Source organism: Podarcis cretensis (genome assembly GCF_951804945.1).
Source record: "Podarcis cretensis genome assembly, chromosome: 13".
Classification (NCBI taxonomy): domain Eukaryota; kingdom Metazoa; phylum Chordata; class Lepidosauria; order Squamata; family Lacertidae; genus Podarcis; species Podarcis cretensis.
The window spans coordinates 10,019,146-10,041,140 of record NC_137182.1 but is presented as its reverse complement, the minus strand read 5'-3'; the positions used below and the strand labels follow the sequence as shown (position 1 = coordinate 10,041,140).

The window sequence follows — 21,995 nt, the reverse complement described above, 5'->3', positions numbered from 1 at the left end:
TGCAGAGCAATAATGGCCAATAAGATGGGGTAGGCAACCTAAGGCCTGGGGGCCGGATGTGGCCCAATTGCCTTCTCAATTCGGCCCACGGACGGTCCGGAAATCAGTATGTTTTTACATGAGTAGAATGTGTCCTTTATTTTAAATGCATCTCTGAGTTATTTGTGGGGCCTGCCTGGTGTTTTTACATGAGTACAATGTGTGCTTTTATTTAGGAATTCGTTCATTGTCCCCCCCCCCCCAAAAAAAAATATAGTCTGGCCCACCACGTGGTCTCAGCGACGGTGGACCGGCCCACAGCTGGAAAAGGTTTCTGACCCCTGAATAAGACAGTCACAGCCCCATAAGAGATACCATATTTGGATCTTTGCAGCCTTACATCAATGCTACAGCCTTTTATTTTGCTGCTGCTAATTAGGCCACTTTTACTATTTGTGTGGATTATTTTATTTTTTGGAATGTTAGTGCTTTTCATTCAGTGAGAGATTGTGCTTGTATTCACAGTTCAGATTCCGAAATAATTGGCTATGCTTTGGATACGCTCTACAATATCATTTCAAATGATTTGGAAGAGGAAGAACAAGGTATACACTTGCTTTTTTATATTAGCTTCTTAACAACTAGATGAATAAGCATGCCCCATTTTGGGGTTATCTAGAGTTCAGTAAGCTTGTCAGAACACATATGCCCACTTTCTGAATACCTGAAGTAAGCAGGGCAATGAATGCTCTTTCCATCCATATGGTAAAACCAGCAGCTGCTTGGTTGCAGCTGTTGGATTTGTAGCAACACTCTGTGGAGCACTGTAAAGTTACTGATCTTCAGACAGAAGGACACAGATTTAGCTGACCTGATCATTTCAGAAGTCAGTGAAGGACATTTCTCAAAAGGCTGAGTGAGAGCCCTTCATAGGTTACACAGAAGGACAGGTTACACATAAGAAGGATAGGTTACACATAAGACAGAAGGAAACAAGTGACTTGTACCACAGGAGGTTTTTTTTTGCTTGTAATTGTGGAGTAGAGTTTGCAGATCTCTCCCAAGGTCATATTCCTGAGATCCAAATGATGGCGCGTTATGAATGAGATTATGAGTTTCTCCACTAAATAAGTGGGACAAGAGGAGTTGAAATTGCTACTGCTTCCTCTCACAGTTTGCTATGATCTAGGGTTTGCATTAACGTGTTACAGGGCCAAATGTGGCCACCCACTCTTCTGTACCTTGTCCCTATCTACTGCTCAGACCCTTTGGTCATGTTCTTAGTGCTATCTTACTGAGAACAACTGTACTTCCTAAGACCTGTACTAGGTGTCAGGTTAAAAAGGTAAAGGTAAAGGACCCCTGACAGTTAAGTCCAGTCGCAGACGACTCTGGGGTTGCGCGCTCATCTAGCTCCAAAATTTATTTGGATGTAAGGTAAAGGTACCCCTGACCGTTAGGTCCTATCACGGACGACTCTGGGGTTGTGCACTCATCTTGCTCTATAAACCAACGGAGCTGGCGTTTGTCCGCAGACAGCTTCCGGGTCATGTGGCCAGCATGACTTAAGCTGCTTCTGGCGAACCAGAGTAGCGCACGGAAACGCCATTTACCTTCCCACCAGAGTGGTACCTATTTATCTACTTGCACTTCGACGTACTTTCGAATTGCTAGGTTGGCAGGAGCTGGGACTGAGCAACGGCAGCTCACCCCGTTGTGGGGATTCGAACCGCCGACCTTCTGATCGGCAAGCCCTAGAGGCTCAGTGGTTTAGACCATAGCGCCGCCCGCATCCCTTACAGGTGCCGGGTTACACACCACCAAATATTTTTCATGTCCCTGCTGATCTTCGAAATGTGTACAAGAACAACAGTTTATGGCAGGCATAGGCAAACTCTGGCCCCACAGATGTTTGGGACTACAATTCCCATCATCCCTGATTACTGGTCCTGTTAGCTAGGGATGATGGGAATTGTAGTCCCAAGCATCTGGAAGGCCAGAGTTTGCCTAGGCCTGGTTTATGGGCTGACTTGGGCAGGAGGAGCAACTCTGGAGGATCATGAGTTCTTGAAGGACTTTTAATGCTTTTCCTGATGAGTTGGAGGTCAGCTAGATTTTGTGAGAAGCTGTACAAAGTTTAAAAACTAAAACTAAGAAAATCATGATGAAAATAGCTGTACAGAGCTTCTTACTTTTTACGTGAATTCAAGATAGAAATGCTTGCAGGTAGTTTTCTAGAATATTTCATTTTATGTTGAATAATGGAATGTGCATTGACAGAATTTTCAATTCGGCCTCGTACTGTATAGACATATTTGAATGTGCCAAAATATTTACTTGCATGAGTATAACTTGCTGGTTCTGGTATTGATTCTTCATAAGTAACTTTCTGAATTTTTAGCTAATGGATTGTGAAATGTAAACCGAGGAAGGAATGTTGAGAATACTTTATATATTCTGCGAGCAGATGATAATTTATTTGCTAAATGCTCAAAATTGAACTCGGCTTTGAACCACCAGAATACTTTACAGAACAATAAAAGAAAGAAGGGACATAGTCAAACCAGTGGATTCAGTTACGTTACAGTTATATACTACCCAGATTGGAATGATAACTTTTACAGGCAGTCCAGGGAGGGAAGAAACAAGGGGCAGTTGCCCCCAGTTAGGCCAATTTTGGAGAGGGCTATGCCAGCATATTCGCCATCAGGAGGGCTGTCTCCTCACTCTTGATGGCGAATATGCTTTGATGACAGTTGGCCAAACCAAGGCATCCCATGGGAGGTGGGGAGAACAGGGACACACCTGTTTCTTTAGAGAGTGTAGAAGCATCAAGGTTTAGGGAGGACAAGATTGTGGAATCTTTGCTGGGCCTCCAGAGGATGTTTTTAACTACATTTGTTTAGAGGAGCCTGAGTTAAACTAATCAGGTAACCCCTGTAGTGAGCATTGATCTGTAGTTCTTCCTTTTGAAATCAATTTTATGCCATTAACCGATCTTTTGTGCGGTACTAAATTGAAATCTGCTTCATTTTTGAATCTTTCTCTCTTCTTGTCTGCCTTTACAGATGATTCTGAAGGTAAAGAAACCTGAATTTATATTAGCATGGTGTGTCTAGCTATAGTTCTAAGCATTAACTGACTCACAACACCATTAATTGGTTTTTAAAAGGATACTGTGTAGACTTTTGCAAGTGTTTTAGCCCTCTCTTCTTAACACTTTTAAATTTTGCATCTGTTTTGGCCCCTCTCATGTCAAAGGGGAGCTGTGTGACTTCTCAAATTGATAATTGATGGAGAGAAATGTGTCTTGTAACGTTAGATACTGAATTAAAATACCTGAAATACTTTTCCATTTGTTACTAAGATTGCTAAGTTCATTACGAAGGGGGCAATATGAACACCCAGTGTTCAGAAATAATTGCTGAATTTTAATTATTTTATAGCAATTGACGTTCAAAAGTGTGTTTTTTGCAGTGTCCTTTTTAAACAGCGCTGAGTACATGAGCATGCATCTTAACAGCACTTTGATTCCAAGGTCCACTTGGAATCATGTTGCAAGGCATCTTCTGTAATAAAAACATTTATATCAAATGGCTAATCTTAAAATACTTTGTTGCAATGCTGTGCTAATGATGTTGAATACATTGTAACCTGGTTAATAGCATAATACAGTGGTGCCTCGCAAGACGAAATTAATCCGTTCCGTGAGGCTCTTTGTATAGCGGTTTTTTCGTCTTGTGAAGCAAGCCCATTGACAGCTTAGCGGATTAGCGCTATTAGCGGTTTAGCGGCTTTTAGCGATCAGCTGTTAAGCGGCTTATCAGCGGATCAGCTGATAAGCGGCTTAGCGCCTTAGGAAAAGGGGGGGGGGAAAAGGGGAAAAAACCCGCAGGAACTCGCAAGACATTTTTGTCTTGCGAAGCAAGCCCATAGGGACATTCGTTTTGCGAAGCGCCTCTGAAACGGAAAACCCTTTCGTCTAGCGGGTTTTCCGTCTTGCGAGGCGTTCGTCTTGCGGGGCACCACTGTATTGATATGTATATGAGCTTTCTTGCTATTAACATATTATTTTGCCTGTATCCTTTCCTGGATTTCCTCTGTCAGTTTATTTTAACATTTTGGAAGATAAGGAATATAATGTTGGAATATGCCATTGGCATATTGGTTGGGTTTTAGCCAGTGCTAGTCCTACTCAGAGTAGACCCACTGAAGTTACTTTACATGACTAACTTAGGTTGATTAATTTCACTGGGTCTATCCGTGAATAGAACTTGGTTGGCTACAACCCACTGGATGATGTCAATTTTGATGATCAGTGTCCTCAAAGCTGGGAAAAAATTGATGGCATCAAGTAATTTTAACTTTCAGATTGGTGTGTCCAGTGGGACAAATGGACAAATTTGCATGCTTCCATTGTGGCTGTGGCTGCCAATACTGTCTTCACTCTCCTCCTCTGGCAGCCCCTTCCTGGCTTTTCCCTAGCCCTTACTCCTACAAACAGAGCGACTTGTGGAGTGGAGCAAATTGAAGAGAGGCTTGCCCTTCCGAGGTCAAAAAAAGGGTTATGGCCAGCAGGAAAGAAGATTTGCCTGAGGAATAGAGGTTAAAAGGAGCTAGAGGGGATAAGGAGGAAAATAGGATGACGGCTCCTCCTGAACCTGGTGCGACTTAGAATAGCAGAAGATGGGACTTCAGGGGAACAGAGTCTGCTTAACAAGTCTCAAAGTGAACTAGGTAGAGATGTAAAAAGGTAAAGAGACCCCTGACCATTTTGTCCAGTCGTGACCGACTCTGGGGTTGCGGCGCTCATCTCACTTTATTGGCCGAAGGAGCTGGCGTACAGCTTCCGGGTCATGTGGCCAGCATGACTAAGCCGCTTCTGGTGAACCAGAGCAGCGCAGGGAAACACCGTTTACCTTCCCGCCAGAGTGGTACCTATTTATCTACTTGCACTTTGACGTGCTTTCAAACTGCTAGGTTGGCAGGAGAGGTAGAGATGTAGCCCAGCAAAAAATAAGGAAGTAGAGACACTGGGCAAGCCAAAAGGGAGAGGTCCACTTTCCTAACTCCTGGAAAGCCTATCTCTGAAGTTGCCATTGGAAGACCAAAGTCCCGCAACTAGACAAGAAGGCAGTAGCTAACAAGAGGATTGAAAAAAGCTATTGCTTGAGGGAGAAGTACATACTTCTTGAAGTAAATACGCTGTCTAGAAGCAGACAACTTACCTATAACAACCTGCAAGAAGAAATAAAAGCCCTCAACACTTCAGACTCGATTCTCAGGTGTGCTGGCTGGGAGCCAGTGGGCCTGGTCTTCATAATTCCTATGTATAAATTCTGAACGCCTTATTTGGAAAGGTTACACCAGCCTTCTCTGATTCTGTACCATTTGTTGTTGTTGTTTAGTCGTTTAGTCGTGTCCGACTCTTCATGACCCCATGAACCAGAGCACGCCAGGCACTCCTGTCTTCCACTGCCTCCCACAGTTTGGTCAAACTCATGCTGGTAGCTCCGAGAACACTGTCCAACCATCTCGTTCTCTGTCGTCCCCTTCTCCTTGTGCCCTCCATCTTTCCCAACATCAGGGTCTTCTCCAGGGAGTCTTCTCTTCTCATGAGGTGGCCAAAGTACTGGAGCCTCAGCTTCACAATCTGTCCTTCCAGTGAGCACTCAGGGCTGATTTCCTTCAGAATGGATAGGTTTGATCTTCTTGCAGTCCATGGGACTCTCAAGAGTCTCCTGCAGCACCATAATTCAAAAGCATCAATTTTTCGGCGATCAGCCTTCTTTATGGTCCAGCTCTCACTTCCATACATCACTACTGGGAAAACCATAGCTTTCACTATACGGACCTTTGTTGGCAAGGTGATGTCTCTACTTTTTAAGATGCTGTCTAGGTTTGTCATTGCTTTTCTCCCAAGAAGCAGGCGTCTTTTAATTTCGTGACTGCTGTCACCATCTGCAGTGATCATGGAGCCCAAGAATTACACATGGCCAAAATGGAGACATTCCCCTTCCATATTGAAGATCATGCTGCTGTTTCTTCTCTACTGAGAATGAGGAATTAGCTGACACAAATGGGAAGCTGTTACTAGGACAAGCCACAAGTATAGCATTGTCCAAACTGCATAAAATATTTGGGCTTAGTTTAATGATATATTACGGCTGAACCAAGCCATTCTGTCATTTGTGTACACTCATTTATGGAGGACTGTCCCCACCAGACTTTTATGGTACAAATTTCACTATTTTCTTTTCATAGCAAGATACACATGGAATGGGATAAGGTTAAAGTCAAAGGAATCTTGGATTCCTCTTCCAGTAGCAGAGCAAGAGTATAGCGCAGTAAACCACAGGAGCTAATAAATGGGCAGTTTTTCTTGTACCTGTTTATTAAAAAACACAAGAGAATGTTTCTCCGATGCTTCAAGAATAAAGGAAGTTCTACAAATTGGGAATGTTCTTTACTCATGAACATGTATCCAAAATGTGAATCCTATGGCAAATAGGATATCACTTCTGTATGGTACTTTCTGCTACCATACGTGGAGTCCCACATGCGTGTTTTGTGCCTACATGATGCAACATTTGGAATCTGGGCAATGAAACGCTTTGGCAGCAGGCCTGTCCCCAGCCACAGCTCATATCATGGTTGCGACAGTGGTAGCATTGTCAGAACTTTCTCTTCATTTTGAGCTTTTTTTTAAAAAAACTTCCCCTCTTTTTTATTTAAGCTTTCTCTGATCGCTAAAAGCCGCTAAACCGCTAATAGCGCTAATCCGCTAAGCTGTCAATGGGCTTGCTTCGCAAGATGAAAAAACCGCTAGACGAAGAGCCTCACGGAACGGATTAATTTCGTCTTGCGAGACACCACTGTATTACTGACAATTGAGGCAGTGATCTTGGCCTGTCTGGCCATTTTCCAAGCTCCCAGGCCAGTTGCAGGTGCCATGGCAGTGTCCCCTGAGGCTCTGCACCTGTGTCCTTGATAGAGAAATGCTTGTTGTTGTATTTTTGTGAATTCCAGAAGCCAGCCAGCCTTTTACAGTTGTACCTTGGTTGTCGAACACCTTGGTACTCAGACGTTTTGGCTCCCAAACGCTGCAAACCAGGAAGTGAGTGTTCCGGTTTGCAAATGTTTTTTAGAAGTCAAACGTCTGGCGCAGCTTCCAGTTGAGTCCTGGAAGTTCCTGCAGCCAATCAGAAGCTGCGCCTTGGTTTTTAAACCGTTCTGGGAGTCAGATGGACTCCCGGAACGGATTAGGTTCAACAACCAAGGTACAAGTGTGTTCATTTTTTCTCTCTGAATTTTTTTTAAAAAGCAACTGTTCCAAGATAGGCTAGATTTTCATACTTCACTGCAGGGAACTGTACATGTGATCTCATATTAAAGGTATCATCCTTTGAGAGGTTGAAGGAAGTCAAAAAGGGAAAATATGTGACAAATTTAGATTGGATATTATAAATGTATGTTGGAAAATTTAAGAAAAAAAGAAAAAAAAGAGTATGGTTCTGCTTTGAGCATGAATATGCATTTCCCTCATATCTGCTGTGTAAAGCATTGCACATCTTGAATAATTGTGTTTGTCATGAACATGCAATTATTAACACGTTGCCTCTGAGGAAGCAAAGCGGAAGCCTCAGATTTTCTTTCTGCATGTCACACCACTGAATACATATGCAATTTATAAAGATTTTGGGGAATAATGTAGAAAATAAATGACTGGAGTGGACAAAAATACAAAGCTCTTGTCAGGGTGATAATAAACCAGGCATGTCCAAAGTCTGTTTCGGGGGCTTAATGTGGACTGCCGATCGATTTAATCTGGCCCCTGTGGCAGTATATGTCCTGGTACAAAATCCTAAACTTCAATCCCCAAAAAAGTTCAACAACTGTGGTCGGCCCTCACGCATGTTCAAATCGGGCCCTCTTTGAAAATTGTTTGGGCACCCCTGTAAACAGTTCGAAGGGAATAAATGATACTACAGTGGTGCCTCGCAAGACGAAAAGAATCCGTTCCGCGAGTCTCTTTGTCTAGCGGTTTTTTCGTCTTGCAAAGCAAGCCCATTGGCGGATTAGCGCTATTAGCGTCTTTTAGCGTCTTTTAGCGTCTTTTAGCGGCTTATCGGCTTAGCAGATAAGCGGCTTAGCGGCTTAGAAAAAGGGGGGGGGAGAGGGAAAAAAACCCGCAGGAACTCGCAAGACATTTTCGTCTTGCGAAGCAAGCCCATAGGAAATTCGTTTTGCGAAGTGCCTCCAAAACGGAAAACCCTTTCGTCTAGCGGGTTTTTCGTCTTGAGAGGCATTCGTCTTGCAGGGCACCACTGTACCTAAGTGTGCAAAGTACATTGCTAAACAAAACCCTTGACCTCTTAGAGGCCTTTTTCTTGATGTGAGCTCCCCCTGCTGCCACCTGATGTGAGATTCTCCCAAATTTCCTGTCAGTGGTGGGTCAGACAGCAGACTCCTACCAGCTAAGTTTCTAGCAGATTTGCTAACAGGGGATGAAGGCTTGGAGCAAATATGCTTTGGATTCATAAATAGATGCAACATATGCCACAGTAGTAATATTGCCATGGTTGATGCCTTATTCCTAAATACCCATATGGAATTTTTTTTTTTTAAAATATTTAATGTTTTCAAAGAGCAGGCCCAGTGAAATTAATGTGAACATCTGGAAGGATAGCTGGGATAGAAATACTTCTATTAAATAATGAACAATTTATTGGTAAATATAGCTCTCTCTTGACTGGCTGTCTTCAGCATATTTTACCAAGTCCATGTTAACTTTCACGCCTGAAGTTGTGAAATGTTCTAGTGCACATTAAATATGTTCTGTAACATTGATTGGTGGATGACAATTATTTTTTAAGCTAATTTTTTTATTATGTTTACTCAAATAGTACTTGTTGGCAATTATCGAGCTGATTGAAGCTTTGCTGTAATTGAACCTTTGTTAATGTTACAGAAGAAAATTCGCAGAAACAAACAGAAGACCTTGGAAGTCAGTTAACAGAGCTGTTCATTAAACAGCAAGACAATATCACTCTTCTGCTGACCTATTTGGAGGTGAGAACTGTTACTCTTTAGTCATAGAATAAGCATACAAATTTGTTGGCTGATATTGCTGTGAACAAAGCTGTATTAATCTGGGGAGGGTGAATCTTGTCCGCTCCTTTTTACTGCTGTCTCCCTACTTGACCAGCAAATCCAGTCACAGAGCCAGGCTAGGGGAAAAGCATCATTTGAAGGGTTGTAGAGGAAGTGATGTTTACCTAGGACTTGGGAAGTCAGGGTTCCCATCTTCATTCAGATGTGACGCTATCTGGGGGGATTGACTCAGTGTCACGTGGGGATAACATGGAAGAGAAGAGCCCTGCTGGTTTGAGCACCTGGGAAGAAAGGCAAGATATAAATGTAAAAAACAACCCTTTCATTTAAGTAGCATAGCAACTTGTTCTCAATTTCCGTGCATGCCTTCAAGCTTTGTTAGATCAGTCCAATGTTTAAAGTAGAGTACCCAGGAACAGTAATTGAATTTTCAAAAATTATACATTAATTGCACTAAAGTGGCTAAGCTATGAACCAGAAAGTCCCTGCTGCAAATTTTGCCCCTGTTGTGAGCATACTAGGTAAAGTTAAAGGGACCCCTGACCATTAGGTCCAGTTGTGACCGACTTTGGGGTTGCGCGCTCATCTCGCTCTATAGGCCGAGGGAGCCGGCGTTTGTCTGCAGACAGCTTCCGGGTCATGTGGCCAGCATGACTAAGCCGCTTCTGGAGAACCAAAGCAACACATGGAAACGCCGTTTACCTTCCCGCTGGAGTGGTACCTATTTATCTACTTGCACTTTGACGTGCTTTCGAACTGCTAGGTTGGCAGGAGCAGGGACCAAACAACGGAAGCTCACCCGGGGATTTGAACCGCCGACCTTCTGATCGGCAAGTCCTAGGCTCTGTGGTTTAACCCACAGCGCCACCCACGTCCCTCAGCATACTAGATGGCTGAAACAGGCGAATAATACTGGCCTGCCTTGCAGTAAGGATTATTGATTATGTGTATGAAGTTCTATACAAATGTTGGTGATGTTATGATTATCTTAATTTGGCTGTCATTTAGACCAGAAAGTAAACTTCCTTTGACAGAAGCAGAGCATATCATTTTGTGGCTGTTGTTGTTGTTTTTGGTAAAACAATAGCACAAATATTGGCCAGAATAACCGTAAGCAATGAGATACAGTGGATTTTAATGCTTAGGCATGTTGACTTGCAGGAATTTGATTTTCACGTCCGGTGGCCTGGAGTGAAACTTCTTACAGTGCTATTAAAACAGCAGGGCCCGCAAGTGCAGCAGATAATACTAGTCAGCCCCATGGGTAAGTATTTATTTAATTTTAAAACATTTCTATACAGATTTTCAGATGTAGTGACCTCCCAAAGCAGTTTACAATAAAAAAAAATCCATAAAAATCCATACAATAAAGCAAGGAAAGACCAAAAGAAAAACTTCTTAAGAACCAAATAAAGCCATCCATCAAGGCATTCTAGCCTGGACACATGAAAAGATTTTCACCATCACAAACTTTATTGCACTAGCCAAAGGCCATGGCATCATTCACAAAGGAAACAAAAAGAAAAACAGCAATAACCATAAAAACATCAGGCACTGCAAATACAATAAACCACAGTCACGTCTGCTAGAAATGATTTGTTGCATACGATAGAATAGCAGGTGGTTCTCAGATAGAATGGGCCAGCTTAAATATCCGAATCAGCTTTGCAATTGACTAGTATTTTATCTAGTTCTTTTCTCCTGATCTTCTTAGCTGCCAACACATATACAATAGTGCTACTTTATAAGTTATGAAGTCGTCAGTATCCTTCAGCAGCCATTTCACCCTTTCCACCCTGTTCAAGTGTGTTCCATTCGTAAGCAGGGGTTTTATAAATCGGCCTCTTGGTTCTATATATAGCGGGCATTGCAATAAATAGTGGTACAGGTCCTCTACGCAAGGTTGCCCACACAGACAAAGTCTCTCCTTGTACTGTACTTTGCCGTACCAACCATCCACCACCACCGAGGGCATTGATGGGAATCGTAAGTCTGTACAGTGGTGCCTCGGGTTACATACGCTTCAGGTTACATAACGCTTCAGGTTACAGACTCCGCTAACCCAGAAATAGTACCTCGGGTTAAGAACTTTGCTTCAGGATGAGAACAGAAATTGTGCTCCAGCGGCGCGGTGGCAGCGGGAGGCCCCATTAGCTAAAGTGGTGCTTCAGGTTAAGAACAGTTTCAGGTTAAGAACGGACCTCCGGAACAAATTAAGTACTTAACCCGAGGTGTGTGTGTTTGGAGGAATATTGTTTGTTAGGGGAATATTGTTTTGCTTAATAATAATAATAATAATAATAATAATAATAATTTATTATTTATACCCCACCCACTAAACATAAAACAGTGGTACCTTGGTTCTCAAACTTAATCCGTTCCAGAAGTCCGTTCCAAAACCAGAGCGTTCTAAAACCAAGGCGTGCTTTCCCATAGAAAGTAATGCAAAACGGATTACCATATTTTTCGCCCCATAGGACGCACCAAGTTTTTTTGGGGGGAAATAAAGAAAATAAATTTTATTTCCCCCCCCCAGGCGCTTGTGGGGCCGGCAGCGGAGAGAAGCGCTCTTCTCCCCGCCGCCCGCCTGCAGACCAGGTCCGGGGACAGCAGGAAGACGCGCTGCACCTCCCAGCTGTCCCCGGAGCTTGCGGGGCAGGCAGCGGGGAGAAGCGCGCGTCTCCCCGCCGTCAGCCTCCAAACCACATTGGGAGACAGCGGGATGGCGGCGTTCCGCCTCCCCGCTGTCCCCCGACCTTGTGGGGCTGGCGCTGCGGCTCTCCTGAAGCCTGGAGAGCGAGAGGGGTCGCGGCTCTCCTGAAGCCTGGAGAGCGAGAGGGGTCGGTGCGCACTGACCCCTCTCGCTCTCCAGGCTTCAGCGAAAGCCTGCATTTGCCCCATAGGACACACACACATTTCCCCTTCATTTTTGGAGGGGGAAAAGTGCGGCCTATAGGGCGAAAAATACGGTAATCTGTTCCAGACTTTTAAAAACAACCCCTAAAGCAGCCATTTAATAAGAATTTTACTATCTAATGAGACCATTGATCCATAACATTAAACCAATAAACAATGTCCGGCAGTCACACAATCAATCAGTCAGTAGCTGAACTGGGTTCCACACAGTCACAAAAACAACAAAAAAGAGCCGCAAAAACAAAAACGCAAAATAAATAGCAAAAGCAGACAGACCCCAGTGTAACACTCAAAATGGAAGCGTAACACTCAAAACGGAGCATACCCAGATTCCGAAAAAAGTTTGCAACACTTACCGTATTTTTCGCCCTATAGGACGCACTTTCCCCCTCCAAAAATGAAGGGGAAATGTGTGTGCGTCCTATGGGGCGAATGCAGGCTCCTTGGCTTCAGCGATAGCAACATGAATCCTAGGAAGCCTGCGCTCCAGAGGCTTTGCGTTGCTTTTGCTGAAGCCAGAGGAGTCTGCTCTTTGAGGCTGGCGGTGGGGGAAAGCAGCGCCTCCTCCATCGCCAGCCCCAGAGGATGGGGGACAGCGGGAAGGCGCACGACGCCTTCCCGCTACTCTCCGACCCGGCTTTGAGGCTGGAGGTGGGGGAAAGCAGCGCTTCCCCCCATCGCTGGCCCCACAAGCTGGGTCGAAAAGCCCGCAGGAGCCGCGCAGCCTTTAAAGAGCGCACCGCTCTTGGGGGCATTTCCCCAAGGAGGAAGAAGGGACTGACTGGCCGTTTCTTTTTTTTTTTTTTAATACATATTTATTAAAGTTTTTTGAATACAAATGCTTAATAAACAAAATAACATATATCGTAACATAATTTCATCACTTCTTTGGACTCCCTCACGTCTCCCGCTCCCACTTACATCTTTACAAAAAAAAATTTTTTCCAAGCAAATTATCCACTTATTTGCAATCTTATGTCCGCTCATTTAAATAAAATCTATCAGTTCTCCAAAAAATTTATATTTTCCTTAATCTCGCTTATCGTCAAATTCGAATCTAATTCAATGGTAGGCAATTATTTGTGATCTAGCATCCTTCTTAACATTCAACCAAATTACAATATTTTTGTAGATAAATCTTGAATTTCTTCCAGTCTTCTTCAACCCTCTCTTCTCCCAGGTCTCAAATTCTACCAGTCATCTCGGCCAGTTGCATATAGTCCATCAGCTGCATCTGCCATTCTTCCAGTGTGGGTAGATCTTGAGTTTTCCAGCTCTTAGCAATAAGTATCCTTGCTGCTGTTGTTGCATACATAAAAAATGTTCGGTCCTTCTTTAACACCTTCTGGCCAACAATACCCAGAAGGAAGGCCTCTGGTTTCTTAGTGAAGGTATACTTAAATACCTTTTTCAGCTCATTATATATCATTTCCCAGAAGGCCTTCACTTTAGGGCAGGTCCACCAGAGGTGAAAGAATGTTCCTTCATGTTCTTTACATTTCCAACATTTATTATCAGACAAATGGTATATTTTGGCAAGTTTAACTGGGGTCATGTACCATCTGTATATCATTTTCTGGGACTGACTGGCCGTTTCAGTCCCTTTTCCCTCCTGGTCGAAAAGCCCGCAGGAGTCGCAAAAGCAGGGAGAAGGTCTTGGAGTAGCGCACAGGCTGCGTGCACTGCTCCCAGAGCTGTGGGGGGGGGATCATATTTTTTCCTTGATTTCTCCCCCCCTCCCCCGAAAACTAGGTGCGCCCTATAGGGAGAAAAATACGGTACTTCCGGGTTTGCAGTGTTTGGGTTCCAAGTTGTTTAAGTACCAAGGCGTCTGAGAACCAAGGTACCACTGTATACACCATGGGTAGGCAAACTAAGGCCCAGGGGCCGGATCCGGCCCAATCGCCTTCTAAATCTGGCGTGTTTTCCCAAAGAAAGTAATGCAAAACGGATTAATCTTTTAAAAACTTTTAAAAACAACCCCTAAAACAGCAATTTAACAAGAATTTTACTATCTAACAAGACCATTGATCCATCAAATGAAAGCAATAAACAATGTACTGCAGTCACACAATCAATCAATCAGTAGCTGAACCTGGGTTCCACACAGCCGCAAAAACAAAAATGCAAAATAAATAGCAAAACCAGACAGACTTCAGGATAACACTCAAAACAGAAGTGTGGCACTCAAATCGGAAGCACAACACTCAAAACAGAGCACATTTGGCTTCCAAAAAAAGTCTGTAAACTGGAACACTTACTTCCGGGTTTGCAGTGTTTGGGTTCCAAGTTGTTTGAGTACCAAGGCGTTTGAGAACAAAGGGACCACTGTAGTTGTTTTTGTTGTATATGTTAGCCACCTGGAGACTTTTTGTATGTCAAATAAGTTGAATAAATAATAGCAACAGCAATAATAATAATACTGTATTTTCTGGCGTATAAGACTACTTTTTAACCCAGGAAACTATTCTCAAAAGTCGGGGGTCGTCTTACACACTGGCTACAGCAGCAGCTCCTGCAGCAACTCCCCACCAAAGGACAAAACGACAACAAATTAAATCAGAGGACTCCAAGCTCTCTAGATGAAGCAGAAATACACTCGAAAATTGGCCCCAGAAGCCCCCGGCCACTGGGAAGTGGAGCGGATTTCCGAGCCGGACTGGAGACTTGTTTTTTTAAATTTTTATTTGGTGTGCGTTGGAAGAGGGGTAGTCTTATACGGCGAGTATATCCCAAACTCTATATTTAAACTGGAAAAGTTGGGGGGGGGTCCTTATACACCCAGTCGTCTTATACACCAGAAAATACGGTAATAATAATAATAACATCAACAATAATAATAAATAAATTGCATACATTTTAACTTGTGTTAAGGAAGCTTTATATGCCTGGGCATGACAATATTTTGTCACGGTTCTCGTTTAGGCGTCTCAAGACTGATGGACCTGTTAGCAGATTCTAGAGAGGTCATACGGAATGATGTAAGTAGAAAATAACAGAGTGTACAGTTGTATCTAATCATATTTTCATTTTTATTGCAAGTACAACAGATTAAAAAAAAGGGGATGGCAGCTTACATTCACAATAAGAGCAACACATTGATCCTAATTTATATATCGATATAAGCAGTCCGTATGTCCAAATAGATACCCAAACTAGATTATTGATTGTAAGATATTTGTTCAAGTTTAGAAAGCGCATTAAGATCTCCAGGGCATTGCATAATGGATAGTGGGTGTTGATCCTTCCAATCCTGACAGTCACACACACAGCAGCACACCCCGGGGCTCGTCTGATTCTGCTGGGTGGGACCTTGCTCACTTGAACATTGGTGTATCATTTAAAGCATGGGTAGGCAAGGTAAAGTTAAAGGGACCCCTGACCATTAGGTCCAGTTGTGGCCGACTCTGGGGTTGCGGTGCTCATCTCGCTTTATTGGCCGAGGGAGCCGGCGTACAACTTCCGGGTCATGTGGCCAGCATGACTAAGCCACTTCTGGTAAACGAGAGCAGCGCATGGAAACGCCGTTTACCTTCCCGCTGGAGTGGTACCTATTTATCTACTTGCACTTTGACGTGCTTTCAATCTGCTAGGTTGGCAGGAGCAGGGACTGAGCAACGGGAACTCACCCCGTGGCGGGGATTCGAACCCCCATCCTTCTGATCAGCAAGTCCTAGGCTCTGTGGTTTAACCCACAGCACCACCCGCGTCCCCATGGGTAGGCAAGGTAAAGGTAAAGGTACCCCTGTCCGTACGGGACAGTCGTGTCCGACTCTAGGGTTGCGCGCTCATCTCGCTCAAGAGGCCGTGAGCTGGCGCCGTCCGAAGACACTTCCGGGTCACGTGGCCAGCGTGACGAAGCTGCAGCTGGCGAGCCAGCACCAACGCAGCACACGGAAACGCCGTTTACCTTCCCGCTATAGAGCGGTACCTATTTATCTACTTGCACTTAAGAGTGCTTTCGAACTGCTAGGTGGGCAGGAGCTGGGACCGAACGATGGGAGCTCACCCCGCCCCGGGGATTCAAACCGCCGACCTTACGATCAGCAGGTCCTAGGCACTGAGGTTTTACCCACAGCGCCACCCGCGTCCCTTATGGGTAGGCAAGGTAAAGGTAAAGGTACCCCTGCCCGTATGGGCCAGTCGTGTCCGACTCTAGGGTTGCGCGCTCATCTCGCTCAAGAGGCCGGGGGCCAGCGCTGTCCGGAGACACTTCCGGGTCACGTGGCCAGCGTGACGAAGCTGCAGCTGGCGAGCCAGCACCAACGCAGCACACGGAAACGCCGTTTACCTTCCCGCTATAGAGCGGTACCTATTTATCTACTTGCACTTAAGAGTGCTTTCGAACTGCTAGGTGGGCAGGAGCTGGGACCGATGACGGGAGCTCACCCCGCCGCGGGGATTCGAACCGCCGACCATACGATTGGCAAGTCCTAGGCGCTGAGGTTTTACCCACAGCGCCACCCGCGTCCCTTATGGGTAGGCAAACTAAGGCCCAAATCCAGCCCATTCGCGTTCTAAATCTGGCCCGCGAACGGTCTGGGAATCAGCGTGTTGTTACATAAGTAGACTGTGTGCTTCTATTTAAAATGCATCTCTGGATTATTTGTGGGGCATAGGAATTTGTTCATTCCCCCCCCCCCCCAAAAAAAAAATATAGTCCGGCCCCCGCACATGGTCTGAGGGACCGGCCCCCTGCTGGAAAAGTTTGCTGACCTCTGATAAAGAAACCATTTTTTCGGAAGACACAAGACTTGCCCACACTGGAAGAGTGGCAGACGCAATTGATAAACTATATGGAACTGGCTGAAATGACTGGCAGAATCCGAGACTTGGGAGAAGAAACAATGGAAGAGGACTGGAAGAAGTTTAAGGATTATCTACAAAAATATTATAAGTTGTATGAATGTTAAGTATTTGCACGATTTAGAAAATACCAGCTCCAGCGAATAGGCTTTGTAAAATAGAAAACTAAGTTATAAGTAAGAAAAGGTCAAAATTTAAGGCAATATTTTGTTTAATTTTAAGGTATGAGCAATTGGTAAAAATTATTTTAAATTTAGAAGTATAATATTTGGAAAGTACAAAATAAGGTATGAAATAAGGTAATAATTTGCTGACATTCTGATTATAAATAATGCAGGGTAAGGAGATGCGAGGAAGTCCAGTTAGTTATATCTTTGTATTTGTTTTTTATTCTTTATTTCTTTCTTTTTATCTTGGTGTTTTTGTTTTGGCTTTTTGGTGTAGGGATTTTGTATTATGTATTTTGAAAATTTAATAAAATATTTATAAAAAAAAAAAAAGAAACCATTTTTTCCCAGAGTTAAAGTTTTTCTGGTCACTTCTGGCTGCCTTTTTCTCCCATAGGGTGTCTTGTTACTTCAGCAGTTGACAAAAAGTAATGCAGCCATCCAGAAAATAGTCGCTTTTGAAAATGCCTTTGAGAGGTTGCTGGATATCATAACGGACGAGGGAAATAGTGACGGAGGTATGCCTTGAAATATGTTCTCTATCACCATAGCTTATGCAGCACTGAATCTCAAACATGAACCTGTTCCGTTTCAGATCTGGGTTAAGGAATCCTGGTTAACCCTTTCCCTACTTTCTTTCTTGCAATGTCTTACTGAATTCTAGGGAACAAAAGGGGGAGAAAAAAAAGAACTTGAACAGCTTGTGGATCAAAGCCTAAACCTTATTACCTCCTTTTGTGGTGGGATAATGAAACTTAATTTTAAATAGCCAGTATAACACAGTGCTCATAGCTTCCTTCATAGCCTAAAAGTGTGATGGGGAAGCCATTCGGCGGCATGTCTGAGACTAGTTCTTTGACCCGTTCATTCTACTCCTAAATTTCTGTGCTTAGTCCTTTCTGACTCCCTGATCCGTTGAGCTGCATGAGAGCTATTATTCCAATGGCATTTAATTAGGGTATTGTGGTTTTAATTTTATACTCTTTGCTCTTCTTGCTCTTCACCTTGCTAAATATTGCTTTAATTGTTTTTTAAAAGGTCTTGACTGCTTTCAGGATCCTTGTTCTTATAACTGAAATAAATAAATAATCTAGACAGATGGGCTCCGTACATCATAACATAAGAATTGGTTCTAAAATGTATTTACGTAGTGAAGGCCTTTTAGTATCTCATAAAATTTTAGTGCCACAAAATACTCATTCTGCATTTGTAAGAAATCCTTCTTTTAGTGTGTCAGCCCCCACACTTTGGGGCTCCCTAACTCTTGATAACAGATGCCTTCACTGCAGTCTTTTCTGTGCCTAGATGATAGCAATACAGTGGTACTTCTAGATACAAACAGGATCCGTTCCAGAGCCCCGTTCGCATCTAGAATTAAACGTAACTAGCGATGGCATGTCTGCGCATGCGTGCGTCGCTTTTCGCCGCTTCTGCGCATGCGCGTGACGTCATTTTGAGTGTCTGTGCATGCGCAAGCGGCGAAACCAGGAAGTAACGCGCTCCGTTACGTCCGGGTTGCCGAGGAGCACAACTCGAATGCTCTCAACTCGAAGTGTATTCAACCCGAGGTATGACTGTAGTATTATGTGGCACTAAAATTTTACGGAGTAATTCTGACCGTTAAAACTAATGTGCTTCGACGCTTCTGTCCTTTCAGGCATAGTTGTGGAGGATTGTCTCCTCTTGCTACAAAATTTGTTGAAGAACAACAATTCCAATCAGAATTTCTTTAAGGAAGGTTCCTATATTCAGCGTATGAAGCCGTGGTTTGAAGTTGGTGACGACAATTCTGGGTGGTCAGCTCAGAAAGTAACCAATCTTCATCTGATGCTCCAGGTAAATGCTTCTCAGCATAATGTAATGTAGCAAAGTGACTTGAGTTTGCATCTGTTGCGTTCACCTCTATATCATTATGAAGGCGTGTTTTGACTTTCATGTAATTCTGCAAAGTTCTGTCTTGTGAAAAAGAAAAGTTCCTTGGGTGGATTTTTAGCATGTGTATATGACGCTATATGAAATCCTTTTCAGCTGGTCCGAGTGCTGGTGTCTCCCACGAATCCCCCTGGTGCCACGAGCAGTTGTCAGAGAGCCATGTTTCATTGTGGGTTGCTGCAGCAGCTTTGTACAATCCTGATGGCAACTGGAGTTCCTGCTGATATTCTTACTGAGGTAAGGGAGTAGAAGGAAGGTGGTGCATTTAGTAACAATAAACTCTGCAGCTGAGAACAGATGTTCCAAGATCTGATCAGCCAAGGAGAGGATGACACGGATTTGCATGCTTTTAAGAGCAGGTCATGGACGCGGGTGGCGCTGCGGTCTAAACCACAGAACCTAGGGCTTGCTGATCAGAAGGTCAGCGGTTCGAATCCCCACGATGGGGTGAGCTCCCGTTGCTGGGTCCCTGCTCCTGCCAACCTAGCAGTTCAAAAGCACAAAGTGCAAGTAGATAAATAGGTACCGCTCCAGCGGGAAGGTAAACGGCGTTTCTGTGCGCTGCTCTGGTTCACCAGAAGCAGCTTAGTCATGCTGGCCACATGACCCAGAAACTGTATGCCGACTCCCTCGGCCAATAAAGCAAGATGAGCGCCGCAACCCCAGAGTCAGCCGCGACTGGACCTAATGGTCAGGTCCAGTCTTTCGTGCTTTTGAACTACTAGGTTGGCAGGAGCTGGGACCAAGCAACGGGAGCTCACCCCGTCTCAGGGATTCGAACCGCCGACCTTCCAGTTGGCAAGCCCTAGGCTCTGTGGTTTAACCCACAGCGCCACCCGCGTCCCTGCATGTTTTATAGCATTGCATATATCTGAAGATCTGAAGCTGGGACCAGTTCATTGTACTGCTCTCGGTTCTGATGGTTCAGTAACCTGCTTTTGCTTTGTTGCCTTCTAGACCATTAACACTGTGTCGGAGGTCATTCGCGGGTGTCAAATGAATCAAGACTACTTTGCTTCAGTAAATGCACCTTCAAACCCACCAAGGTAGGGTAAGGAAAATTTTGATGCCCTTTATTGTAAACATAAACAGCAAGATGTTTGCAACTGGAATTGATTGGTGTAAAACCAGAAATGTGATCAGAAATGGGCAAAAACAGAAGCCTCTGGCGTTTCATGAAGCTTAATTTGCAGCGACCTTGTGAAGCTATTTCCAAGACAAGGCTGACCATTGATCCATATAGCTCATTGTTGTCGGGCCCTTTGGCTTTATACCTCAGGAATGAGAACTAAGAGCGTTTTGTTTCCTGACATAAGTTATATCCACCAGTGGCACCGCATTGCCATTTCCTTTTTCAGTTAGAAGGACTTGGGATTAAAGGTTGGCACCAGTTCTGAAAAGTTTTATCAACTTGCAGAAGCTTTCCAGGGCCCCTTGGCAGGGATCCATCTTAGATCTGCTGCCTGAGAGCCTCAACTGGGGCAGCCAGGTATTGAACCGGGGACTTCTGAAGGCAAATGTGCTCTGCTGCTGAGCTGGGGACCCTCCTCCAGTTTCTGTATAGCCCATCCTGGATCACCCCCTCTAGCTTTCACCTAAGAGTGTAGCTCACTCTTGTGGTTTGGAAATGCAAGCAGGGGCACTGGCTGCTTAAGCAAAGCTCCTTGCAGGTAAGTGTGCCAGCTTCATGTTATGAGCATAGCTACTTGGGTGGAAGAAAAGCAATGACAAACCTAGACAGCATCTTAAAAAGTAGAGACATCACCTTGCCAACAAAGATCCGTATAGTAAAAGCTATGGTTTTCCCAGTAGTGATGTATGGAAGTGAGAGCTGGACCATTAAGAAGGCTGATCGCCGAAGAATTGATGCTTTTGAATTATGGTGCTGGAGGAGACTCTTGAGAGTCCCATGGACTGCAAGAAGATCAAACCTATCCATTCTGAAGGAAATCAGCCCTGAGTGCTCACTGGAAGGACAGATCCTGAAGTTGAGGCTCCAATACTTTGGCCACCTCATGAGAAGAGAAGACTCCCTGGAAAAGACCCTGATGTTGGGAAAGATGGAGGGCACAAGGAGAAGGGGACGACGGAGGACAAGATGGTTGGATAGTCTTCTCGAAGCTACCAGCATGAGTTTAACTAAACTGCGGGAGGCAGTGGAAGACAGAAGTGCCTGGCGTGCTCTGGTCCATGGGGTCACGAAGAGTCGGACACGACTAAACAACAACAACAACTTGGGTGGAAAGTCGACTTGGCATGTGTACTTGGAGTGCGCAGAGAGAGAATCCCTATATGCAAGGGGGGAAGAGCTTAAGGAAGCATTTTCTTGCCAGCTGACAAAACACCCGCAGCTAAATAGATTTCTCTTTGATCCCTAAGTGGGTTAACATTGCATTCTAGCTTTGAGTGCTGTTAGCATTTGATCTGAGCTGTTACAGTTGTTCCTTGGAAGAACTTTGGAACATAAGAAGGTGCGTTATATATACCAAGACCAGACCACTGATCCATCTAAGTCAATATTTTCTACGCTCACTGGCAACAGACAAGGGTATCTTCCTGCCTCACCTGGAGATTGAACATGAGACCGACTTCCGGGTTAGCGCGATCCGAGTAATGGCGGATTCCCTCCGAGCTCCGGAGGGAATCGGCTCCATTGCAAACGGGTCTTACCGCGACGGCGACGCGGGGACCCTTAGAAACCGCAGGCGCGGAAGCCTGCGGACCTGGTGACTCGGCGGGCACCTAAAGCGCCCCCCCCCGACCCACGAAGAGCCTTTTTAAAGGCTGCGGAGAGGGTACGGGGAGTGGCGTGGTGCTGTGAGTAGACCGCTACTGCAGTGGAGCGAAGCCGCGAGCCATGGCCGGAGACCGCTGACTTTCTTCCCTGAAATTCGGACTCTAATTAATCCGTGAGTAGATTGGAATTTGGACTTTAAAAAGCTTATCCTTGAATTCGGCACGATCGGGGGATGTGCTAAAGGGAAGTCCGCACCCCCCCTGCCTACAGAAAATTTAAAGCAAAGATCGGAGAACTAAGGTGGAGAGTTCTTTCCTTGGTGTTCTGTAAAAGATAAGATTTGC

The 21,995-nt window shown here is 44.5% G+C and overlaps 1 protein-coding gene across 4 annotated transcripts in view; it reads left to right on the top strand.

Annotated features, from left to right (window-relative positions):
- Window positions 1-21,995, top strand: part of USO1 (USO1 vesicle transport factor) — a 59,754-nt gene that overhangs the window by 5,543 nt on the left and 32,216 nt on the right. For 2 of the 4 annotated variants that reach the window (XM_079949380.1, XM_079949378.1), the window contains exons 4-12: window positions 505-584; window positions 3,048-3,059; window positions 8,951-9,051; window positions 10,255-10,357; window positions 14,935-14,990; window positions 17,380-17,500; window positions 18,640-18,818; window positions 19,011-19,151; window positions 19,872-19,960. In XM_079949380.1, the coding sequence (XP_079805506.1) occupies window positions 505-584; window positions 3,048-3,059; window positions 8,951-9,051; window positions 10,255-10,357; window positions 14,935-14,990; window positions 17,380-17,500; window positions 18,640-18,818; window positions 19,011-19,151; window positions 19,872-19,960 (882 nt within the window). The remainder of the gene's footprint in view (window positions 1-504; window positions 585-3,047; window positions 3,060-8,950; window positions 9,052-10,254; window positions 10,358-14,934; window positions 14,991-17,379; window positions 17,501-18,639; window positions 18,819-19,010; window positions 19,152-19,871; window positions 19,961-21,995) is intronic. The other 2 variants (XM_079949379.1, XM_079949381.1) reach the window with 1 other exon arrangement.